This window comes from Hyla sarda, chromosome 3 (assembly GCF_029499605.1).
Source record: "Hyla sarda isolate aHylSar1 chromosome 3, aHylSar1.hap1, whole genome shotgun sequence".
NCBI classification, from domain to species: domain Eukaryota; kingdom Metazoa; phylum Chordata; class Amphibia; order Anura; family Hylidae; genus Hyla; species Hyla sarda.
The window spans coordinates 290533903-290561341 of NC_079191.1; the positions used below are offsets into that span (position 1 = coordinate 290533903).

Below are 27439 nucleotides of genomic sequence, written 5' to 3' on the forward strand. Positions count from 1 at the left end.
CGACCGATTATCGGTATGGCCGATATTATCGACCGATAATCACGATTTTGGGCATTATCGGTATCGGCAATTATCTTGCCGATAAGCCGATAATGCCCCGCCCCCCGCACCGCCACCCCCTCGACCCGCCGCACCGCACCCCCCACCGTGATGCTAGGCGGTATACCGGTATGGATTTTTGCCCATACCGCTATACCGGTCGGGCCCCTCCCCCACCCTCCGAGTCAATAAAAAAAATTAAACTTACCCGTAATGAGGGTGGTCCGGGCCATCCATCCTTCCTGTAGTGTCCGGGGGCGTTCCGGGTGAAGAGTGAACCGGTCCGGGCTGTCCATCTCCCACGGTCTTCTCCACTCCCGGCAGGCTCCGGCCTAGTACGCTGCATAGACGCCGCTACGCCGTGACGTCAGGTGCGTCACTGCGCAGCGGCGTCTATGCAGCGTACTAGGCCGGAGCCTGCCCGGAGTGGAGAAGAGGACCCCCGGAGAGGGAGGACAGCCCGGACCACCCTCCACCCGGTACGCCCCCGGACACTACATGAACGATGGATGGATGGCCCGGACCACCCTGACAGGTAGGGGAGAGAAGCGGGTGGTGGTGGCGGCGGCGGCCTATGGCCCCGCAAAAGCCACTGCAAATCATTGATTTAAAGCGCCCGCTTTAAATCAATGATCTGCAGCGGTGTCGCAGGGGGTTAAATAGCCGATAACTTATACCGGAATATCGGTATAAGTTATCGGCTATCGGCCCTAACCTGCACCGATTATCGTATCGGCCCTAAAACACCGATATCGGTCGATCCCTAGTTCAGAGAGCATGTCTGGTCCGTCAGGTCCGGAAAGGGTTTACCAAGATTTATTCACCACATCAGAACACAACACAATATTTCCAACCTGCAATTCTGTGGCTTAGAGAGCGTTACTAGGAGCAACGTCGAAGATAGGCACAAAAAGTTGCTACAAAGAGAAGCATATATTATACTAAAAACAAGAGCCCAAGACATGTTAGGACTTAATGATAAAATTGATTTTATTGTTTTTTTTGAAACTTTCATATGTTGTTTTTAGTATCTTCTATAGTTAGAGGTCTATGTAACTCACCTGTCCTGCTGACGTCACTGGAATGATCTATTTCAGTGCCGCTCAGCAGGAAGTGGGCAGGTCTGTTGAAGCACAGGAGGTGTGTGAAACGACGTTGTTACCTGTACTCACTGCATGAAGTTCTTAAGTCTCTGTTTCTCCCTTTTTTAAGAAGTATCTGTATGATATTGCAAGAATAAAGATTCCTGTTTGCACCCACCGGAGAGTTGCCACTTGTTCCGTTCTTCAAGTGGATTCATTGGCTTTCCCGATTCATAAGCTGAGCACCACCGGGGGACCTGCAGCTGTTGCCAGAATCGTATCGCCTCTCGCCAGGGATATAAAGTCGTGTCGACTTTCCTTGCTTCTTTTGCCATTTTGATTTAAAGGAAATCTGTCGGCACAGACAGGTAGTGCAGGTGACACTGATGACAACGGTACTTACCTTGTCCCGTTCTGTGCAGGGGATCTCCGGTAATCTTCTCCGTTAACTTCAACTACGGGCCAGGCTTGGGGCACGGACGGAGCTTAGTGATGTCACTGCTGCTGTTCTCTAGCAGCGGGACCAGCAGAGGCTTGGGGCATGGGCGGAACTTAGTGACTTGACCGCTGCTGCTCTCTGCTGGGTCCGGCTGCTAGAGAACAGCAGCGGTGACGTCACTAAGCTTCGCCCATGCCCCATGCCTGGCCCGGAGCTGAAGCTAACAGAAGATTACCGGAGATCCCCTGCACGGAACAGGACAAGGTAAGTACCGTTGTCATCAGTGTCACCTGCACTACCTGTCGGTACCAACAGGTTAGTGCGAGTGACCCTGGTGACAGATTTCCTTTCAGGGCTTCAGAATATCCATGATAGCAAATGGGACCCACAGGGTATGAAGCGCACTCAACTCATGAGCTCGTAAGGCTCTGCATCCTTAAAGTGTTAAAGAATAAAGCATAAATAATAAAGAATAAATCATACATACCTGATCTGCAAACTGAGCCATGTAACGCTGAAGTCTGTTTTGATTGTCTGTGATCTCACATATTTGCACCAGGATATCAAAATCACAGAATTTCTCAGCAAGACTAGAAGCCCACTGATGCTGACCAAGAGCCACTGCAGGACAGAAGTAAAAATGCTTATAACTGAAGAGTTCTTCGTCTTGCATTGGGTTATAATATACTAGAGGAAAAAGAAGCCAGCTCACCTGTGCTGGACAAATGAGCAAAATTTAGAAGAGACAACCAGTAGTTTATAGTCTCCAGCACACAGGTAAGGCATGAATGTATAAATATTTTCATATTAAAAGACATCCCACATGGTAATAAAAAACAGCACTACAAAATCATGTATGTGTAGGCAAGGAAAAATGGAAGGAAGAGGAGAAGAGAACTGTCTCAGTACTTGAGAACCAAAATTGTGGAAAAATATCAACAATCTCAAGGTTACAAGTTCATCTCCAGAGATCTAGATTTCCACAGTGCGCAACATTATCAAGAACTTTGCAACCCATGGCACTGTAGCTAATATCCCTGGGCGTGGACGGAAGAGAAAAATTGATGAAGGACCCCACTCATAGGCGTGCGCACGGGGTGTGCCGGGTGTGCACAGGCACACCCTAATCACCGTGGCTGTGGCTCGCTGCTGCAGGACTTTTTTTTTCTCACTACTAAACGCCAGCCCCACCGGACATCGCCGACATCACCACCCCCCGCTCGGCGCCGCAACCGCTACTACACACATTATCCCTACACTGACTGACCTTACATGCCGCCCGGGCCGCTTTAAGAGCGTGGGGGCTGATGGGTCAGACGTCAGTGCGCACGGCTGCACATGACGCACTGTTTCTGGAGAGCCCGCACAGGACAGGCCCGCTGCCAGGGTAAGGACAGGAGAAGCCCGGGCCCCCAGCTCTGGAATCTGGGCTGCTGGAGAGGGCGGCTAAGGAGAGAGAGGCCTGCAGCAGCAGCAAGTGCCGGTAAGTGGCTGCTGGCCTGCTGCCATACATGATGGGGATGTAGTCCTGAACTGTGAGCTTACATTATGTAGGCTCACAGCTCAGGACTACATCCCCATCATGTATGATTGTGACTGTCTATTATATGTAGGCTCACAGCTAAGGACTACATCCCCATCATGTGTGATTGTCTATTATATGTAGGCTACATATAATAGACAGTCACAATCATACATGATGGGAATGTAGTCCTGAGCTGTGAGCCTACATATAGTCACAATCATACATGATGGGAATGTAGTCTTGAGCATTGAGCCTGGGCATTTGTGGTATGGTCAGGGCATACTGGGAGTTGCAGTTACTACTGTAACGCCCAGCATGTCCTGATAGTATCAGGGTATGCTGGGCACTACAGTTAGTATTAACTGCAACTCCCAGCATGCCCTGACACAATCTCGGTCTGCTCTGCAGCTGTCCCAAAATTAGTTTTGGGTCAGCGGCAAAACCATAGGCTGCATCAGCCTGATACAGTCTGTGGTTTGGCAGCTGACCCAAAACTACAACTCCCATTATGTTGCACTATGCTCCTGAGTCCTGGGGAAGCAATGCATTAATTTTGGGACAGCTGCAGAGCAGACCAAGATTGTATAAGGGCATGCTGGGAGTTGCAGTTACTATCTGTAATGCCCAGCATGCCCTGATGCAGCTTACGTTTTGCAGCTGACCCTAAACTACAACTCCCATTATGTTGCACTATACTATAGGTTATATGGTGCTACATGCTGGGGGGAGCTGTAGTTTCAGTTCAACTGCAGAGATATAGGCTGGAATCTGGATCAAGAAATTTCCTTGATCCAGATTCCAACCTCTATCTCTGCAGCTGAACGGAAACTACAGCTCCCCCCAGCATGTAGCACCATATAACCTATAGTATAGTGCAACATAATGGGAGTTGTAGTTTTGGTCACCATATATTGTATCAGGGCATGCTGGGAATTGTAGTTGTTAACTGCAAATCCCAGCATTGCATTCCTTGAAGGAATGCAATGCTGTGAGGTGCAGTTACCAACTACAATTCCCAGCATGCCCTGATACAATTTATGATGACCAAAACTACAACTCCACACATCTTGCACTATATAGGAGTACAATTTAGATTATGGTGCAGCATGCTGTGAGTCCTAGTTTTGGGTCAGCTGCAGACTTTATCAACCAATCTGGTGCAAAAAAAAAATTCTATTTGGAATATTCCCCCTTCTGTGCCACCATTTTATAGTAAAAGCGTTCTTCTGTTTGCCAATTAAAGAAAAACATGAGTGTTACAAATTTTTTTTTTAAATCCACATCAAATGCATCCCTATAAACACCGACCACCAAACATACACACAAGTGGGAGGTCTAGTCAGGGCTGGTGCATGGATTTTTTACACTCTAGGCAAAACCTAATTTTGACAACCCTTTGGCTCCGCCCATTGAACCCCTTGGCAAATATAAGATCAGGGGTAGAATTAGTCCCGCAAGCCTCATGGTAAATTCTAGACTTGTCCTCCTCCCTACAATTATAACTATACTGCACCTAATGTGGCGGGAACTGTACTGCACCTAATGTGGCGGGAACTGTACTGCACCTAATGTGGCGGGAACTGTACTGCACCTAATGTGGCGGGAACTGCACTGCACCTAATGTGGCGGGAACTGCACTGCACCTAATGTGGCGGGAACTGCACTGCACCTAATGTGGCGGGAACTGCACTGCACCTAATGTGGCGGCAACTGCACTGCACCTAATGTGGCGGGAACTGTACTGCACCTAATGTGGCGGGAACTATACTGCACCCAATGTGGCGGGAACTATACTGCACCCAATGTGGCGGGAACTATACTGCACCTAATGTGGCGGGAACTATACTGCACCTAATGTGGCGGGAACTATACTGCACCTAATGTGGCGGGAACTATACTGCACCTAATGTGGCGGGAACTATACTGCACCTAATGTGGCGGGAACTATACTGCACCTAATGTGGCGGGAACTATACTGCACCTAATGTGGCGGGAACTATACTGCACCTAATGTGGCGGGAACTATACTGCACCTAATGTGGCGGGAACTATACTGTCAACCTAATTTGGGGGAACTATACTGTCAACCTAATTTGGGGGAACTATACTGTACCTAATTTGGGGGAACTATACTGTCAACCTAATTTGGGGGAACTATACTGTCAACCTAATTTGGGGGTTACTATACTGCACCTAATTTGGGGGAACTATACTGCATCTAATGTGGGGGGAACTATACTGCACCTAATGTGGGGGAACGATACTGCACCTAATGTGGGGGAACTGTACTGCCAACCTAATGTGGGGGAACTGTACTACTAACCTAATGTGGGGGAACTGTACTACTAACCTAATGTGGGGGAACTGTACTACTAACCTAATGTGGGGGAACTATACTGCACCTAATGTGGGGGAACTATACTGCCAACCTAATGTGGGGGATCTATGCTGCCAACCTAATGTGAATACAAAAATATAAAATTGTACTATTCCGATCCCTATAGCACTTTTATTTTTCTGTATGAGGGTCATTTTTAGCGCTGTGATTTGTAGTTTTTATCGGTACCATTTTTTTTTTTGCTTTTTAGATATGTTTTATGGTATTTGAAGTGACCAAAAATGTGCTAATCTGATTAGTGCACTATTACGACTTTTGGGACCCCACTTCTGATTTTGCCCAGGGCCACGATAAGCATAAAACTGGCCCTGGATCCAATCCTCCTACACTATGCAAGCAGGAGTGTGTGTGTGTGTGTATATGTATGTATATACATATACATATATATATATATACACACACGCACGTGCGCGGAGTGAGTTTGTGCTTTAGGGTGCACACTCTAATGCAATAGGCTGCGCACGCCTATGACCCCACTGCTGACACAGACATGAAAAATCCAGCCAATCCTCCAAACCGCTAAGGGATAATCCAGGCTCCAGGCGCAAACCGTGGATAGTGGCAGTTAAGACAATGCTTATATAAATAATAGGATCAATGCAAAAGTAACCAAAGGTAATTTAATGGGAACAACGCGTTTCAACGCTAGGATGGGCGTCTTCCTCAGGTTCACATAAATAAAAAATATATAAAGGTTTTATACAAAAAAGTACCGTATTCCAAGAGACCATTAACTCACGTCACGCCATGAGACCGGGCTCCATGGACAGCGCGGAAGTGAATCAAATGTCAAACGGACAAAACGGAAGCTGTCAAACACAAAGAAACAAGAGGAAAATATATCAAGGTAAGTACCTCAAAATGAATAAAAACCACAATGGGAACGATTATAAAAAGACGCTATATATGGCACAAAAAGAAAAATAATCCAATTCAACTATGCTGTATTCTCAATAGTCTCATTTAACCCGTCCGGGTACAGACATTTCAACTTGTAAATCCAGTATGATTCTTTATTGATAATTTCTGAAAGCGGTTACGTGTATCAACCGGTATTGTATCTATTACAATTAATTTTAATAATTCTGGATTATTATGATGTGAATGCGCAAAGTGGCGTGACACAGTATGTAGGGGGAAACCTTTTCCGATGTCAAACCGGTGGGTGTTCATGCGGGACCGCACCTTCTGAACGGTGCAGCCCACATACTGTAACTTACACGGACACTCTAGCAAGTAAACCGCATAGTCTGTTTTGCAATTACAGTCAGTTTTCATAGAGAATGATTCATGCGTAGTATTGGATTGAAATGTACTACAATTATCTTGAATAACTTTGCAACACAAGAAGCGTGATTTTTTACACTTGTTGTTACATTTATCTTTTTTAGATTTTTTCAAACAATTATGGTTGCATTATCTTTCAATTTACTGGGGGCCAAATAATTACGTAGGGACATCGCACAGCCTGATTCCCTGTTTTATAATTCTATATATTTTTATAGACGATATATCAATGACTTTTTTATTCTATGGACTGGCACACACCAACAAGCACTAGATTTTGTAAATTTTATTAATAATAATGTATATGGACTAACCTTTACCCCCCACTATTCAGAATCATCCGTGCAGTTTCTCGATTTAGACATTTTTAAAGCTAGTGATGGCACCCTGAAGACGAAAACTTTTTTTTTTAAACCGTAGATGTGAACAGCTGTTTAGATTTCCGGAGCTGTCACTATCCTAAATGGCTCCGGAATGTGCCCTATGGGCAATATCTGAGTGTACGAAAAAACTGCTCGGATGATACTGACTTTAAAGTACAGTCGGGTATACTGAGAAAAAGTGTGAATTCAGGTAGAAGAAACAGACATGGTGCACATCTACAATCTTGTATAAATGATCTGATTGCTTCTCAGCATAATATCAAAAACTAACAGGTTGTTAGTATACATTTTTGATCAAAAAGTACAAGCCCACTCGCCACGTCAAGGCCACCTATCCAGAGTGGGTCCCTAACGTCCCTAGCATAAAATGGCGACCACCACTGAGAAAAAGATTCATCGAAAAGGGATATCCCAAACAGATTTTAACACAAGCTTACAATAAAACCAAAGATTTCAAACAAAAAGATCTCACACAAATAAAAAGGTAAATCCATCAAAAATTCTCAGAATAATGATATTAAACAATTTTTTTTTACTACTTTTAATTGTGCATCTGCATCTGTTCGTAGGATTTTAACTAAACACTGGCCAATTGTGAGAAGTGATCCTATTTTAAAGGACTTGGTACCCACTCAACCAAGAATCACTTTTTAAAACCCATGGCCCTACGTAATTATTTGGCCCCCAGTAAATTGAAAGATGATGCAACCATAAATAAATGTTTGAAAAAATCTAAAAAAGATAAATGTGTAAGTGTAAAAAAAATCACGCTGCTTGTGTTGCAAAATTATTCAAGATAATTGAAGTACATTTCAATCCAATACTACACATGAATCATTCTATGAAAACTGACTGTAATTGCGAAACAGACTATGTGGTTTACTTGCTAGAGTGTCTGTGTAAGTTACAGTATGTGGGCTGCACCGTTCAGAAGGTGCGGTCCCGCATGAACACCCACCGGTTTAACATCCGAAAAGGTTTCCCCCTACATACTGTGTCACGCCACTTTGCGCATTCACATTATAATAATCCAGAATTATTAAAATTAATTGTAATAGATACAATACTGGTTGCTACACGTAGCCGCTTTCATAAATTAATTAATAAAGAATCATACTGGATTTACAAGTTGAAATGTCGGTACCCGGACGGGTTAAATGAGACTATTGAGAATACAGCATAGCTGAATAGGATTATTTTTCATTTTGTGCCATATATATCGTCTTTTTATAATCATTCCCATTATGGTTATTATTCATTTTGCGGTACTTACCTTGATATATATTTTCCTCGTTTCTGTGTGTTTATGACAGCTTTCGTTTTGTCCGTTTGACCTTTTATTCACTTCCGCCCTGTCCCTGGAGCCTGGTCTCTTGGAATACGGTACTTTTTTGTATAAAACCTGTATATATATTTTTTTATTATTTATGTGAACCTAAGGAAGACGCCTGTCCTGGCGTTGAAATGCGTTGTTCCCATTAAATTACCTTTGGTTACTTTTGCATTGATCCTATTATTTATATAAGCATTGTCTTAACTGCCACTATCCACTGTTTGCGCCTGGATTATCCCTTAGCGGTTTGGAGGATTGGCAGGATATTTGGACACCACTAGGTGGTGGAAGGGATCGGCTGCACGTTGGAAATCACCTTTATATTTTCACCAGTGTTGTGCCTGCTTGTCAGCACAACCACCCGGGTAAGCGCATTTCATCACTTTATGCGTATTTTACCCCCATTTAATTGCACTACGGAGCGCCCTTTGTGTTTTTTTGTACAGACATGAAAAAGCAAGATTACATTTTGCCAAAATGAACTTGAGGAAGCCAAAATCCTTCTGGGAAAAAGTCTTGTGGACAGATGAGACCAAGATAGCGCTTTTTGGTAAAACAAATCATTCTACTGTTTACTGAAAACTGAATGAGGCCTACAAAGAAAAGAACACAGTACCTACAGTGAAATATGGTGGAGGTTCAATGATGTTTTGGGGTTGTTTTGCTGCCTCTTGCACTGGGTGCCTTTGCCTTGAATGTGTGCAAGGCATCATAAAATCTGAGGATTACAACGGATTTTGGGTGGCACTATACAGCCCAGTGTCAGAAAGCTGGGTCTGCATCTGAGATCTTGGGTTGTCCAGCAGGACAATGACCCCAAACATACATCAAAAAGCACCCAGAAATGGATGGCAATAAAGCGCTGGGGAGTTCTGAAGTAGCCAGCAATGAGTCCATATTTAAATGCCATTGAACACCTGTGGAGAGCTTTTAAAATTGCTGTTGGGAAATTCCAATAGGGCCCTTCCAAAAAGTGTCCTGGAGCAGTTTGCAAAGGAAGAGTGGTCCAACATTCTGGCTGAGACGTGTAAGAAGCTTATGATGGTTATAGGAAGCAACTGATTTCAGTTATTTTTTCCAAAAGGGTATGCAACCAAATATTAAGTTAATGCCAATAATTTAGTTCAGCCCATTTTTGGAATTTGGTGTGAAATTATGTCCAAGTTGCTATTTTTCCTCCCTTTTTTGGTTTAGTTCCAATACACACAAAGGTAATAAACGTGTATAGCAAAACATGTGTTACTGCAATCCTTTTCTGTGAGAAATACTTCATTTTCTTGAAAATTTTTAGGGGTGCCAACATTTAAGGCCATGAATGTACCCTTTGTTGGCAATGACAGAGGTCACACGTTTTCTGTAAGTCTTCACAAGGATTTCACACATTGTTGCTAGAATTTTGGACCATTCCTCCATGCAGATCTCCTCCAGAGCATTGATGTTTTGGGGCTGTCGCTGGGCAACACAGACTTTCAACTCCATCCAAAGGTTTTCTAGGGATTGAGATCTGGAGACTGTCTAGGCCACTCCAGGACCTTGAAATGCTTCTGCCTGGGCGGTGTGTTTGGGATCATTGCCATGCTGAAAGACCCAGCCACGTTTCATCTTCAATGCCCTTGCTGAAGAAAGGTTTTCATTTAAAATCTCACAATAAATGGACCCATTCATTCTTTTCTTTACACGGATCAGTTGTCCTGGTTCCTTGGCAGATAAAAAGCCCCATGCGTCACAGTAGGTATGGTGTTCTTTGGATGCAACTAAGCATTCTTTCTCCTCGAAACTTCAAAACGATGAGTTGAGTTTTTACTAAAAACTTCTACTTTGGTTTCATCTGACCATACAACATTCTCCCAATCCTCTTCTTGATCATCCAAGTGCTCTCTAGCAAACTTCAGATGGGCCCGGACATGTACTGGCTTATGCAGGGACACACGACTGGCACTGCATTGTGTCCCTTGCAGTGTAGTGTGTTACTGATGGTAGCCTTTGTTACTTTGGTCCCAGCTCTCTGCAGGTCATTCACTAGGTTCCCCCGTGTGGTTCTGGGATTTTTGCTCACCGGGGTGAGATCTTGTGTGGAGCCCCAGATCGAGGGAGATTATTAGTGGTCTTCCATTTTCTAATAATTGCTCCCACAGTTGTTTTCTTCACACCAAGCTGCTTGCCTATTGCAGATTCAGTCTTCCCAGCCTGGTGCAGGTCTACAATATTGTTTCAGGTGTCCTTCAACAGCTCTTTGGTCTTGGCCATAGAGGAGTTTGGAGTGTGACTGAGGTTATGGACTGGTGTCTTTTATACTGATAAGTTTAAACTAGTGCCAATACAGGTAACGAGTGGAGGACAGAGGAGACACTGCTCAAAAAAATAAAGGGAACACTAAGATAACACATCCTATATCTGAAGGAATGAACTAATTGCATGAAATACTTTCGTCTTTACATAGTTGAATGTGCTGACAACAAAATCCCACAAAAATTAATAGAAATCAAATTTATCAACCCATGGAGGTCTGGATATAGCGTCACACTCAAAATCAAAGTTGAAAACCCCACTACAGGCTGATCCTACTTTGATGTAATGTCCTTAAAGCAAGTCAAAATAAGGCCCAGAGGTGTGTGTGGCCTCCATGTGCCCTTATGACCTCCCTACAACACATGGGCATGCTCCTGAATAGGTGGCAGATTGTCTCCTGAGGGATGTCCTCCCAGACCTTGCAGGATGGAGTGAGACATGATGTCCCAGATGTGCTCAATCGGATACAGGTCTGGGGAACGGGCGGGCTAGTCCATAGCATCAATGCCTTCCTCTTGCAGGAACTGCTGACACACTCCAGCCACATGAGGTCTAGCATTGGCTTGCATTAGGAGCAACCCAGGGCCAACCCCACCAGCATTTGGTCTCACAAGGGGTCTGAGGATCTCATCTTGGTACCTAATGGCAGTAAGGCTACCTCTGGCAAGCACATGGAGGACTGTGAGGCCCCCCCAAAGAAATGCCACCCCACACCATTACTGACCCACCGTCAAATCGGTCATGCTGGAGGATGTTGCAGGCAGCAGAATGTTCTCCACGGCGTCTCCAGACTTTGTCACGTCTGTCACATGTGCTCAGTATAAACTTGCTTTCATCTGTGAAGAGCACAGGGTGGCAAATTTGCCAATCTGTGTTCCCTGGCAAATGCCAAATGTCCTGCATGGTGTTGAGCTGTAAGCACAACTCCCACTTGTGGACTTGGGACCCTCATACCACCCTCATGGAGTCTATTTCTGACCGTTTGAGTGGATACATGCACATTTATGGCCTGCTGGAGGTCATTGTGCAGGGCTCTGGCAGTGCTCCTCCTTGCACAAAGGCGAAGGTAGCAGTCCTGCTGCTGGGTTGTTGCCCTCCTACGGCCTCCTCCACATCTACTGATGTACTGGCCTGTCTCCTGGTAGCGCCTCCATGCTCTGGACACTACGCTGACAGACACAACAAACCTTCTTGCTACAGCTCGAATTGATGTGCCATCCTGAATGAGCTGCACTACCTGAGCCACTTGTATGGGTTGTAGACTCCTGTCTGATGCTACCACTAAAGTGAAGGTACCGCCAGCATTAAAAAGTGACTAAAACATCAGCCAGGAAACATAGGAACTGAGAAGTGGTCTGTGGTCACCACCTACATAACCACTCTTATTGGGGGTGTCTTACTATAATTATATAACTATAATTTCCACCTTTGATCTGTTCCATTTGCACAGCAGCATGTGAAATTGATTGTCAATCAGTGTTGTTTCCTGAGTGGACAGTGTGATTGACTTGGAGTTACATTGTATTGTTTAAGTGTTCCCTTTATTTTTTTGAGCAGTGTACTTATTTTACCAAGGAATTTACTAATTAATTCATCAGAAAGCCTACAATGTGATTTCCTGTTTTTTTTCACCCCATTCTGTCTCTCAGTTGAGGTATACTTATGATTAAAATTACAGGCCTCATCTTTTTAAGTGGGAGAACTTGCAAAATTGGTGGTTGACTAAATACTCCTCCCCCCCCCCCCACATATATTTATTTACTAATATACCCAAAAAAAAATCCCAAATGGGAGGACTATAAGTCACATAATGCCTTTTCATATTTAAAAAGGGGACTTTCTCCATTTATATTTGTGATATTAGTCATTTTGTGAGCAGCAGCAATTTGGTTATTATAATTTTTAATCTATTAATGTCTTATGAATATATATCATTCGTTGGTGGGTCACAAGGGCCTTGTGACTGCACTAGTAGGCTATTTTATTTGGTATTTTAAGTTAATCTAATATACCGGTACATATATCATTTTTTTTTTGTTTTTGTTTTTTACGAGATTTGGAGTCCGAGCAAATTTGAGCACCGTTCTCTATATAATTCCTATGCTATTTTTCCAGGAACTGAGGGTATAGATGCCATTAAGGTTGCTCAGTTAATTTGTGTCCAGTAGCAGGGTGAGCCTCTCCCAATAATTCATTTTAAAGGCCATACAGGCCTGAAATGCATCAATCAGTTGCATTATTCCATGCATACACATACATGTTTTTGTATTTTTATTTATTTATTACCATGACTATATGTAGACAAAGACTGAAGATTTTTAGGCCTTTCAGGTGTGGTGAATCTATGAACTACTGTTCTATTATACTGTATACGGCTTCCTTTCTCATATAAAGGAGTTTGAACATATTAGGAAGGTTCCAACAGCCTGCTGACAGTGAGATCCAATGCAAGCATTGGGAACATTTACACTGTGGGCTGTATAAATGCAGAGACACACGCTTTGGAAATTGAGCATTTGTCTTCCCGTTATCCCGTTCACCCACACTAAACCCAATACAATGGGTTATAGTGCTGGAAAACAGGAGACCGATGCAGGGTCTCTGACAAATATACATACCTTCAGTCCGGCGCCCGGTCCTCTGACGGTCAGCTTCTATGTGCCTGCTGGATTTGAATATTCATGGTTGCTGGTCACTTGAGCGCTTGTGCCTACTGAGCACTAACGTGACCAACGACCATGAATATTCAAATCCAGCCGTCTGGCCTGCCTCCAGTGTGCAATTCAGCGCAGATAGAAGGGGACCTTCATAGGGACCGAGCGCCAGACTGTAGGTATATATATTAGTCATTGGTCTCCTGTTCACCTGCACTATAACCCGATGTACAGTAGAATCTCCCTTAGCGGACACCTCCCAATAGCGGACAGTTTTTAATTCCCATAAGACAATGTATTTGAACCCTCCGAATAGGGGACAATCTCAATAGCGGAGGCAGACACACCTAATAGGGGACAAAACACTTCCAATAGGGGACAAAACACTTCCAATAGAGGACAAAACACTTCGACTACGGGACAACCAAGCTCATGTGCCAGCCATACTTTGGGTATTGGCTGCACCTCCTGACGGCAGCCCTGTGTGCAAGTAAGAGGCCCCGCTGAACCCCCCTGCAGAAGATGCAGCACAGAAGCAGAAGACCCCTCTTTAAACAGTGGTCTACTGCTTCTGTATGTTTTCCAGCCTCATCATTCACCCCCCTCCTTCCCTGTTCCCCTGATGCCAAATACTCCCCCACTTATTACCCAGTGGCACATCATTTCCTCTTGATCCCCTGTGCTATTTTATTACCCTGTGCAAATTCATCACCCGCTCTTAACCACCCCCTGTGCAATTTCTCCCCCCCCCCCCAGTTCCATTTCAGTCCCCCTTTATCCCCCTGTGCCATTTCATTCCCCCTTCATCCCCTCTGCCATTTCATAAAGGGGAGTGATAAATTTACACAGAGGGTAATGGAGAATGAAATGGCACAGGGGGGATCAAGGGGAAACCATGTGGAACAGGGGGTAAGGGGGGATGATTTGGCACAGTGTATAAGGGAATTATGAAATGATGGGGGGATAAGGGGTAATTAAACGGCACTGGGAGATTCTACTGTAATATCGCTTTTTATTAATGTTTTATAGGTAATTACACTCTGGAGTGAGTACAGAATAGTATTTAGTAATAAAAAATAAAAAAAATTGGACCATTTTTTCCCAATAGGGAACATTTCTCAATAGTGGACACTTTTTAATTCACTGTTAGTGGCTGCTATTGGGAGATTCTACTGTATTGGGTTTAATGTGGGTGAACAGGATGATGCTTTCCTTTAAAGCAGCCCTGTCCGCAGAAAAATATGGGCACACTCTATTTTGTTTATCTCCCTAATCCTTTTGCAGCTCGAATGTAAGCCTTTTTATTATTTAAATTAGGTGCAAAAGCCCAGGGGGAGTTTACCAGCACGGCAAGAGCCTAGATAAGTACATTTCTATGGGGGAGATTTAACAAATCCTGTCAAGAGGAAATGTTGCTGAGTTGTCCATAGCAACCAGATTGTTTCTTACATTTTTGAAAAGGCCTCTGAAAAATAAAAGATGATAACTAATTGGTTGCTATGGGCAACTCTGCAACTTTTCCTCTGGACAGGTTTTGATAAATCTCTCCCTATGCCCTTTTTATTATGGCCCACAGGCCCGCTTGCATCTGCCTACCCTGGTTGACTGATAGCCACCAGATAAGGGCAGAGGCTGGACTTTCCTTGGCTTTTGCCATGCTCACTAACACCCTTTTAGGGTCTTTTGCATAACAAAAAACATGCCCTGCCTCAGGAAAGGACTAATGACAAATGTATGCCTGGATTTCCGATAAGTAGCGTTATCTAGCCATGACCTTATTTACACCAGTTTTCCTGCTGACAAATCTGTTTTAGGGTCTATTCACACGTACAGTATCCTGCGCAGATTTGATGCGCAGGATTTGAAGCTGCATTCAGTCATTTAGTTTACAATCTGCAGCAGGAAAAACCTGCAAATCCAATCTGCACAGAATACTATACGTGTGAATAGACCATTAAGGTGACACAGACGTCATTCCCAGAATTAGTCTGCACACTGCAGATTTTTGGCTCTGCAGCTATTGAGACAATTGAGAAAATTAAGACAACTAGGATACAGACAGCTGGTGGAGACAATGTAGTAAACAATGCATTTCTTACAATCCCTCAGGATATCAGTAAAGCAGAACATTATAAAAATGTAAACTCAAACTCCACAAAGGTTATCAGAAAATCTGTATTTTATACCCACAACACCCTTTGGCTTCTCCTAGTTTAAAATAAATAAATACTTTACTCACAAAATGGTAACAAGACCATGGATCTTTTCTGTGCATATTCTGTTTCTAGAATGCTATATCTTTCTTGATCAATTGGACGATCCACAGATTTTAACTGAGAGACATAATCATCAAGGAAATAATTTAAGAGTGCCACCAGCTGTTCAATTAGGTCACTGCGTAGTCTGGAGTCAGCTTGAGGATAGACTTTCTTCAGAATTACGGTATGCTGACGTATAATCACTGTACGGATACAATTAGAAGCTGCAGATACAAGGAAGAGAATTTGCTGTAAAAATCAATTAATTGTCTGAAAGACAAAATAATGTGCAGTTCTTGAACACCCAAAAAAGGAAGTACCACAATACAATATTCTACGTACCGGTCCAGGGAATATATTCTGGTTCTTTTTCTGTGCATTCACTTTTATAGAGAGCAGCTTTATTTTGTCTGTACTGAAAGGCTGCATGCAACATATCCTGAAAAGTACAAATGCAGTTTAATGAATACATTGTAAAGCTTTTATTCTTTCAGAGGTTCAAGAATCATAATTACATATTCAAAAACATCTAAAAGATTTCCAAGTCATGCAGAAAATGAACTTTTTGGGAAAGACAAATGAGGCCAGAGAACAGCGCCTCACGTACTTCCCTTGTCGTTCAGTAACCCAATTAGTCAGTGCAGATAGAAGCCTCTGTGAGATGGCCACTCACCTTGTGTAATGAAAAATGCACTTATTGGGGGACATTTATCATTGGCTTTACACCACTTCAATGTTCAAAATGTCCCTGCAAATTTAGCGCTATTGCATTTTTTTGCGCAATTTTCGGTACATCACCTTTTAAAGTTGTCTACTGTTTGGTGCAACGTACCCCACATTTTGCAGTGGAGCTGTATTTATTATTTGCGGAAATTTAATTTAGAAGTGTTTTTTTTCCCCCCGCAAACCTACACCACCTAATAGGACACATACAAATGTATCATATGACAGAGCACAAAGCTTAAACCAATCTCTGCAGATCATTGGTTTCTATAACTGTGCAAACGTTTGTGTGTGCTTGTGCGAGCATGGGGGGAGGTGGGGGGATGGGGATTTTCATGGGAAATAGTCAACCTGTCCTGTCAGAAGTAAAGTAAAGATTTACAAGTCATGGGTAATAAACAAGTCCATCCAGGATTTTAACTATTGAAAACAAAAAAGTAACAAAAACAATAGACTTGTTTCAGGAACTTAGTCCCCACTGGATTCTTTGATTGTCATAAGCACTACTATACTCAGCAGGCTTTATACAAGTAGAATATGGGCACCATACAAACAGTGGGCAGGGTTACAGTGCAAACTTACAGTCATGCAAAATGGTCTCAGATAATGATACAATTCATAATACATGCAAAAACAAATATACAAATAATATACATAAATACAGGGTACACCATAATTATAACAAACACAGGGTACTAGGCTACCGAATAAAGATCAACATATTCATCAGGTAAAACAGGAACTGGTAGCAAATAGTGAGAATGAGGCTAGAAAGAAAAACAAAACTGGGCCTGGGTGCAAATGTAATCATGATTACATGTGCTAGAATAAGTAAATAAATCATGATTGTTTCATCCAAGGGTCAGGCAAAACTGTGAAAGAAGAGTGGCATAGTACTGTGAGTGGTAATTTCCACGCATTGCTATGGGCCAAGTCACCAGCAATCAGCTACAATCACTGGGAGAGCCCAAAAGCAAGTGTTTAGGTGAAATTACACAACAAACAAATATCAATAAACTGTGCATATAAAGGAAGAAAAATCATACACCATTGTATTGTATGGTGACTAATGCCAGACGCCTGTTCAATAAAAAAGCAGAACTTGAGTGGTTGATGTCTGAAGAAAATTATGACTTGGTGGGTATAACAGAGACTTGGTTGGACGATTGCTGTGACTTGGCGGTCAACATACAGGGATCTAGTCTATTCAGGAAGGATCAGACAAAACGGAAAGGGGGAGGAGTCTGTCTTTATGTAAAGTCCAGTCTGAAGGCCGCACTGCTGGAGGATATTTGGGAGGGAAATTATATTGTGGAGTCATTATGGGTAGAAATATATGGAGATAAAAATAAAATTCTGATAGGGGTTTGTTATAAGCCACCAAACATAATGGAAGAAGCAGAAGATCAATTAATGAGGCAAATAAACATGGCAGCAAATCAAAATGAGGTGATAATAATGGGGGACTTTAACTATCCTGATATAAACTGGGAGACTGAGACCTGTGAATCTCATAAAGGAAACAGGTTTCTTACTATAGCTAAAGACAATTATCTGTCCCAAATGGTGCAGGGCCCAACCAGAGGGGGCACCATACTAGACTTAATATTAACCAACAGATCTGATAGAGTAACTGATGTGCAAGTAGAAGGACACCTAGGAAATAGTGATCATAATATAATACATTATAACTTGTTCTTCAATAAGGGAACCTTACGAGGGGCCACAAAAACAATGAACTTTAAGAAAGCAACGTTCGATCAACTCAGAGAAGCCCTTAACAGAAATTGGGATAATGTCCTCAAAAATATGAATACAGACACTAAATTGGAGACTTTTAGGAATATCTTAAATTCTCACTGTAAGGCTGGGTTCACACTACGTTTTTGCCATACTGTTTTCAATCCGTTTTTCTAAAGAAAACCGTATGGGAAAAAAACGGATGGAACCGTATGGGAAAAAGTAAACCGTATGCGTTTTTAAACAGTATACTGTTTTTAAAAGTGCATACAGTTCCGTCAGTTTTTATAGAAAAAAAACCCATACGTTTTTGAAAATTTTGTCCATTTTTAATGGGAGGGGTCTTGGGTGGGGACTTTAGGATTCAAATGCGCATGTGCAAAGTAAAAACGTATACGTTTTTCCCATATGGAACCGTATACATGTGCGTTTCCCATTGACGTCCATGTTAAAAAAAAACGTATACGGTTGCAGTACGGTTTTTAAACCGGAGACAAAATTGTGGTCTATCACGGTTTTGACTCCGGTTTAAAAACCGTACTGCAACCGCATACTTTTTTTTTTTTTTTTTTAACATGGACGTCAATGGGACTTTAGGATTCAAATGCGCACATGCGCATTTGAATCCTAAAGTCCCCACCCAAGACCCCTCCCATTAAAAATGGACAAAATTTTCATAACCGTATGGGTTTTTTTTCTATAAAAACTGACGGAACTGTATGCACTTTTAAAAACAGTATACTGTTTAAAAACGCATACGGTTTACTTTTTTCCATACTGTTCCATCCGTTTTTTTGCCATACGGTTTTCTTTAGATTGAAAACAGTATGGCAAAAACGTAGTGTGAACCCAGCCTAAGATGTATATACCCTATGGGAATAAAAGGGTCAGAAATTAAAGAAAATCAATATGGATGAATAAAAATGTTAAGGGGGCAAAAAATTACAAAAATAAAGCATTTAAATTACTAAAACAGGATGGCAGTGAAGAAGCTATAGAGAAAAAGTTATAATATATAAAAATACAGATAAAAGCCGCAAAAATAGAGACTGAAAGACTCATTACCAAAGAGAGTAAAACTAACCCTGAAATGTTCTTTAACCCCTTAAGGACGCAGGACGTAAATGTACGTCCTGGTGAGGTGGTACTTAACGCACCAGGACGTACATTTACGTCCTGTGCATAACCGCGGGCATCGGAGCGATGCCCGTGTCATGCGTGGCTGATCCCGGCTGCTGATCGCAGCCAGGGACCCGCCGGCAATGGCCGACGCCCGCGATCTCGCGGGCGTCCGCCATTAACCCCTCAGGTGCCGGGATCAATACAGATCCCGGCATCTGCGGCAGTTCGCGATTTAAATGAACGATCGGATCGCCCGCAGCGCTGCTATGGGGATCCGATCATTCAGAACGCCGGACGGAGGTCCCCTCTCCTTCCTCCGTCCGGCTCCCGGCGTCTCCTGCTCTGGTCTGTGATCGAGCAGACCAGAGCAGGAGATGACCGATAATACTGATCTGTTCTATGTCCTATACATAGAACAGATCAGTATTAGCAATCATGGTATTGCTATGAATAGTCCCCTATGGGGCACTATGAAACACAGAGCTGTCTGCTGACATCATGAGCACAGTGCTCTCTGCTGACATCTCTGTCCATTTTAGGAACTGTCCTGAGTAAAAGGAAATCCCCATAGCAAACATATGCTGTTCTGGACAGTTCCTAAAATGGACAGAGATGTCAGCAGACAGCACTGTACTCATGATGTCAGCAGACAGCTCTGTGTTTCAAAAAGAAAAGAATTTCCCCTCTAGTATTCAGCAGCTAATAAGTACAGGAAGGATTAAGATTTTTTTAATAGAAGTAATTTACAAATCTGTTAAACTTCCTGGCACCAGTTGATTTAAAAAAAAATATATATAGTTTTTCACCGGAGTACCCCTTTAACCTCTTAAGGACCCAGGACGTACGGGGACGTCCCCGCACCCTGGGCTTTAAGGACCCAGGACGTCCCCGTACGTCCTGGCGTTTTCTGGTCCCTGCCGCGCACCGGGCAGAGATTGGAAGCGGATGCCTGCTGAAATGCTTCAGCAGGCATCCAGGGCAAACGCCGAGGGGGGCCATGTCTGCCCCCCATGTCGGCGATCGATGCAAATCGCGAGGGAAATCGCCCTTGCGATCTGCAGTAATACCGGGCTGATCGGGTCTCTGGGACCCGACCGCCCGGTAATTTTGCATGATCCCGGTTGTCACAGACAGCCAGGACCATGCTGAAGTATAAGAGCGAGGTGGCAAGCCTGCCACCACCTCCTATCCCCTGCGATTTCTTGGTTAGCCAACTGACCAATCACAGGGGGGGGGGGGGGGTTACTTCCTTCCGCCCTGCCCCTGGAAGTCCGGAGATCACGGGAGGAAGACCGGAGGACGTGGCGGGGGACGGGGGAGTGCTGGGGCCTGGCCCCGGTACTTACCTCGTCCCTGAAGACCCGGATCCCGGCGGCGGAGACGGCGGCGACAGATGAGTTGATCTTCAGCGGCGTCGCGGGACCTTTGCAGCAGTCCAGACCGACGTAAAGCGATCTAGACTGCTCCATCTGGTCCCCTTACACTACAACTCCCAGCATGCCCAGACAGCCCTAGGCGTCTGGGCATGCAGGGAGTTGCAGTTTTGCAACATCCAGAGGTCCAGATTGGAGACCACTGTGCCCTTCCAGATGTTACAAAACTACACATCCTCAGCATGCCCTTACTGTTCAGGCATGCTGGGAGTTGTAGTTCTGTAACATCTGGCCCTTCAGATGTTGCAGACCTATAACCTATGTGCCTCCAGCAGTTGCAAAATTATAACTACCAGCATGCACTGATGGGCGTTGGCAGCTCAAACTCGCAGCAGGAAACTCGCTGTAATCCCCCGCCTGTGTGACTGTACCCTTAAAGCACACCACCATACTAACACAAAATAAAATAAAAAGTAAAAAACACTACATATACACATACCCCTACACAGCCCCCCTCCCCAATAAAAATGAAAAACGTCTGGTACGCCACTCTTTCCAAAATGGAGCCTCCAGCTGTTGCAAAACAACAACTCCCAGTATTGCCGGACAGCCGTTGACTGTCCAAGCATGCTGGGAGTTTTGCAACAGCTGGAGGCACCCTGTTTGGGAATCACTGGCGTAGAATACCCCTATGCAAATCCCTAATTCAGGCCTCAAATGCGCATGGCGCCCTCTCACTTCGGAGCCCTGTAGTATTTCAAGGCAACAGTTTAGGGCCACATATGGGGTATTGCCGTACTCTGAGAAATTGCCTAACAAATTTTGGGGTGGCTTTTTCTTTGGGGTCTACACCAGCATCTTAGTGTAAAAAAAAATTTTTTACACTAACATGCTGGTGTTGCCCTATACTTTTCATTTTGACAAGAGGTAAAAGGGAAAAAAAAAGCCCCCCAAAATTTGTAATGCAATTTCTCCCGACTACGGAGATACACCATATGTGGGCGCAAAGTGCTCTGGGGGCGCACAACAAGGCCCAGAAGGGAGAGAGTGCACCATGTACATTTGAGGTGATTTGCACAGGGGTGGCTGACTGTTACAGCGGTTGACAAACGCAAAAAAAAAAAAAAAAAACCACATGTGACCCCATTTCGGAAACTACACCCCTCACGAAATGTAATGAGGGGTGCAGTGAGAATTTACCCCCAACGGTGTCTGACAGATCTTTGTAACAGTGGGCTGTGCAAATTAAAATGCTCACTGTACCCCTTGTTACGTTCCTCAAGGGGTCTTCTTTCCAAAATGGTATGCCATGTGTTTTTTTTTTTTGCTGTCCTGGCACCATAGGGGCTTCCTAAATGCGACATTCCCCCCCGAGCAAAATTTGCTCTCAAAAAGCCAAATATGACTCCTTCTCTTCTGAGCATTGTAGTTCACCCGTAGTGCACTTCAGGTCAACTTATGGGGTACCTCCATTCTCAGAAGAGATGGGGTTACAAATTTTGGGGGGTATTTTCTGCTATTAACCCTTGCAAAAATGTGAAATTTGGGGGGAAACCCAAATTTTGGTTATTTTTTTTTTTTTTACATTTGCAAAAGTCATGAAACTCCTGTGGGGTATTAAGGCTCACTTTATTCCTTGTTAAGTTCCTCAAGGGGTCTAGTTTCCAAAATAGTATGCCATGTGTTTTTTTTTTTGCTGTTCTGGCACCATAGGGGCTTCCTAAATGCAACATGCCCTCCAAAAACCATTTCAGAAAAACATACTCTCCAAAATCCCCTTGTCGCTCCTTCGCTTCAGAGCCCTCTACTGCGCCCGCCGAACCTTTTATATAGACATATGAGGTATGTGCTTACTCGAGAGAAATTGGGCTACAAACATAAGTATACATTTTCTCCTTTTACCCCTTGTAAAAATTCAAAAATTGGGTCTACAAGAACATGAGAGTGTAAAAAAATGAAGATTGTGAATTTTCTCCTTCACTTTGCTGCTATTCCTGTGAAACACCTAAAGGGTTAAAACGCTGACTGAATGTCATTTTGAATACTTTGGGGGGTGCAGTTTTTATAATGGGGTCATTTGTGGGGTATTTCTAATATGAAAACCCTTCAAATCCACTTCAAACCTGAACTGGTCCCTGAAAAATTGTGAGTTTGGAAATATTGTGAAAAATTGGAAAATTGCTGCTCAACTTTGAAGCCCTCTGGTGTCTTCCAAAAGTATAAACACTTAAATTTTATGATGCAAACATTAAGTGGACATATTGTATATGTGAATAAAAAAAAATATTTGGAATATCCATTTTCCTTACAAGCAGAGAGCTTCAAAGTTAGAAAAATGCTAAATTTTCAAATTTTTCATAAAATTTGGGGATTTTTCACCAAGAAAAGATGCAAGTTACCGCAAAATTTTACCATTATGTTAAAGTAGAATATGTCACGAAAAAACTGTCTCAGAATCAGAATGATAACTAAAAGCATTCCAGAGTTATTAATGTTTAAAATGACAGTGGTCAGATGTGCAAAAAATAGCCGGGTCCCAAGATTGTAAAATGGCTGGGTCCTTAATGGGTTAAAGAACATTTCGGGGTTAGTTTTACTATCTTTGGTAAAGAGTCTCTGTCTCTATTTTTGCGGCTTTTATCTGTATTTTTACATATAAATATATATATATATATATATATATATATATATATGTTTTTATATTTATATGTAAAAATACAGATAAAAGCCGCAAAAATAGATACAGAAAGACTCATTACCAAAGAGAGTAAAACGAACCCCGAAATGTTCTTTAACTATATAAATAGCAAAAAGGTCAAAAATGAAAGTGTAGGCCCTTTAAAAAATGATGAGGAGGAAATTATAAACGGGGATCAGGAAAAAGCAAATATACTAAACAAATTCTTCTCCTCTGTATTCACCGAGGAAAATTAAATGCCAAGTGAAATACAGTGTGAAAAGGTAAACTCCCCAGTACAGATCACCTGTCTAACCCAGGAAGAAGTACAGTGCTGCCTACAAAAATTCAAAATAGAGAAATCACCAGGTCCAGATGGTATCCACCCAATCTTTGCAGATGATACCAAACTCTGTAAAGCCGTAAACACTATAGAGGACAGTGCACTTTTACAAATGGATCTGGATAGTTTGGAGGTTTGGGCTATAGAAGTGGCAGATGAGGTTTAACACTGATATATGTAAGGTAATGCACATGGGGAGGAAAAATCCAGGACGGGGTTATATATTAAATAGGAGAACACTTGGGACGACTGACGTGGAAAAGGACTTAGGGGTCTTAGTTAATAGTAAATTTAGCTGTAGTGACCAGTGTCTGGCAGCTGCTGCCAAGACAAATAAAATCATGACAAGGAAAGTCTACCGCTCTACAAATCACTAGTCAGACCACACATGGAATACTGTGTACAGTACTGGGCACCAGTGTACAAGATAGATATAGTGGAGCCGGAGAGGGTTCAAAGACGGGCAACCAGAGTAATACGGGGAATGGGAGGACTACAGTACCCAGAAAGATTATCAGAATTAGGGTTATTTACATAGTTACATAGTTACATAGTTACATAGTTAGTACGGTCGAAAAAAGACATATGTCCATCAAGTTCAACCAGGGAATTAAGGGGTAGGGGTGTGGCGCGATATTGGGGAAGGGATGAGATTTTATATTTCTTCATAAGCATTAATCTTATTTTGTTCCAGGAATGTATCTAATCCTGTTTTAAAGCTGTTAATTGTTCCTGCTGTGACCAGTTCCTGAGGTAGACCGTTCCATAAATTCACAGTCCTCACGGTAAAGAAGGCGTGTCGCCCCTTGAGACTAAACTTTTTTTTCTCCAGACGGAGGGAGTGCCCCCTCGTCCTTTGGGGGGGTTTAACCTGGAACAGTTTTTCTCCATATTTTTTGTATGGGCCATTTATATACTTATATACGTTTATCATATCCCCCCTTAAACGTCTCTTCTCAAGACTAAACAATTGTAACTCCTTTAATCGCTCCTCATAGCTAAGATGTTCCAAGCCCCATATTAGTTTAGTCGCGCGTCTCTGCACCCTTTCCAACTCCGCAGTGTCCCTTTTATGGACAGGTGACCAAAACTGAACAGCATATTCTAGGTGAGGCCGTACCAATGCTTTATAAAGGGGGAGTATTATGTCCCTGTCCCTTGAGTCCATGCCTCTTTTGATACATGACAATATCCTGCCGGCTTTGGAAGCAGCAGCCTGACATTGCATGCTATTCTGTAGTCTTTGATCTACAAGTACACCCAGATCCTTCTCTACCAGTGACTCTGCCAGTTTAATCCCCCCTAAGACATACGATGCATGCAGGTTATTAGTACCCAGATGCATAACTTTACATTTATCCACATTGAACCTCATTTGCCAAGTGGATGCCCAGACACTTAGTCTATCCAAGTCATCTTGTAACTTATGCACATCCTCTATAGACTGTACCGTGCTACAAAGCTTGGTGTCATCTGCAAAGATAGAAACAGAGCTGTTAATACCATCCTCTATATCATTGATAAATAAATTAAACAACAGCGGTCCCAGTACTGAACCTTGGGGTACACCACTAATAACCGGGGACCAATCAGAGTACGAATCATTGACCACCACTCTCTGGGTACGATCCATGAGCCAGTGTTCAATCCAGTTACAAACTAAAATTTCCAAACCCAAAGACCTTAACTTACCTGTCAGACGTCTATGAGGGACAGTATCAAATGCTTTAGCAAAATCCAGAAACACTATATCCACAGCCATTCCTCTGTCAAGGCTTCTACTCACCTCTTCATAAAAGCAAATTAGATTGGTTTGACAACTTCTATCCTTAGTAAACCCATGCTGGCTATCACTTATAATACAATTATCCCCTATGTATTCCTGTATGTAATCCCTTATAAGTCCTTCAAACAATTTACCCACAATGCACGTTAAACTTACCGGTCTATAGTTTCCTGGGGAAGACCTAGAGCCCTTTTTGAAGATTGGCACCACATTCGCCTTGCGCCAGTCCCTTGGCACAATACCAGACACCAGAGAATCTCTAAATATCATGAACAGGGGTAGAAAAAAGAAGGCTTAGGGGAGACCTAATAACTATGTATAAACATATCAGGGGACAGTACAGAGATCTTTCCCATGATCTATTTATACCCAGGACTGTATCTATAACAAGGGGGCATCCTCTACGTTTAGAGGAAAGAAGGTTTCTAAACCACCACAGATGGGGATTCTTTACTGTAAGAGTAGTGAGACTGTGGAATTCAAAAAGGGGTCTGGATGCATTTTTGGAGAATAACAACATTGATGGTTATGTATACTAGATATTTAGGGACAGCATGTAGATCCAGAAATTTATTCTGACTGCAATATTTGGAGTTGGGAAGGAATTTTTACCTCTAGTATGAGGGTTTTTTGCCTTCCGCTGGATCAACTCAGTAGGGACCCTGGTCTTTTTTCAACCTTATAAACTATGTTACTATGCATTGACTGGGTCTTACAGAGATGCTGGACTTATATTTCATTCAGATCTCTCAGTAATTATTAATCTATTAGACTAATTGTAACTGTTTTGCTATGTTAGACAAGATAGATATAGTGAAGATTGAGAGTGTTCAAAGCAGGGCAGTGGAGGAGTCGGACGAAATTTTGGGTACCTGGAGTCGGTGTCGGCAAACAATGCACTAACTACGAAATTTGAAATGGAAAAAAAGAAAAAAAAAAGCAAGTTTAAATGTCCTAATTCACAAAAAGTTATAATTAATGACTTCCCTAATTTAAGAATAAAGACCAATGCATGCAGTGCCTTACGTAACTGCAAACCGCTGCCATTTAGCTAAGGCTATAAAAACTTGTAAACTCTTGTTAGATTAAAGGGGTACTCCGCCCCTAGACATCTTATCCCCTATCCAAAGGAGTAGGGGATAAGATGTCAGATCGCCGGGGTCCCGCCTCTGGGGACCCCCGAGATTGCCGCTGCGGCACCGCGCTATCATTACTGCACAGAGCGAGTTCGCTCTGTGCGTAAGGACCGGCGATACAGGGGCCGGAGCGTCGTTACGTCACGGCTCCGCCCCTCGTGAAGTCATGGCCAGCCCCCTCAATACAAGTCTATGGGAGGGGGCATGGCGGTAGTCACGCCCCCTGCCATAGACTTGCATTAAGGGGGCAGGCCGTGATGTCATGAGGGGCGGAGCCAGGACATCACGCTGCTCCGTCCCCTGTATCGCCCTTCATTACGCACAGAGCGAACTCGCTCTGTGCAGTAATGAAAGCACGGTGCCGCAGCGGCAATCCCGGGGGTCCCAGCAGCGGGACCACAGCGATCTGACATCTTATCCCTTATCCTTTGGATAGGGGATAAGATGTCTAGGGGCGGAGTACTGGAAAATGAAAGAGAAGTCCAGCACTGCAGTGAAGGCAGCTTTATTGAGTGAGAAGCACACAGTAAAAACACACTAGTCAGTGCTTCTCACTCAAAGCTGCCTTCACTGCAGTGCTGGACTTCTTTCATTTTTCAGTATCCAGGGCGCCTGGCCGGGCACCGGTCCGTGCACAGCACGATACGGGAGGTGAGCTGGACTTTCTTCACTCTTTGCTAGGGGCAGAGTACCCCTTTAAACATGACTATGGGATTCTACTAGGGAAATCATGTTTTATAATAAATGCGCCTTCCTGGATCCTCTCACTGCCCTATCTTCAGCAGCAGATCAGCACACAAACTGTTCAATACAGTAGACTGTTTGCTTCCCAGCCAGTAGTCCTGTTGTGAT

General features: G+C 43.2%; 1 protein-coding gene across 3 annotated transcripts in view; it reads right to left on the bottom strand.

Annotated features, from left to right (window-relative positions):
* NUP133 (nucleoporin 133) overlaps window positions 1–27439 on the bottom strand; it is a 397333-nt gene that overhangs the window by 96238 nt on the left and 273656 nt on the right. For all 3 annotated transcript variants that reach the window (XR_008891412.1, XM_056566853.1, XM_056566852.1), the window contains exons 17-19: window positions 16030–16126; window positions 15669–15911; window positions 2048–2181 (exon numbers count right to left, since the gene is read on the bottom strand). Coding sequence is in view for 2 of the 3 variants with exons in the window: in XM_056566853.1 (XP_056422828.1) it covers window positions 2048–2181; window positions 15669–15911; window positions 16030–16126 (474 nt within the window). In the remaining variant the exon portion in view is untranslated. The remainder of the gene's footprint in view (window positions 1–2047; window positions 2182–15668; window positions 15912–16029; window positions 16127–27439) is intronic.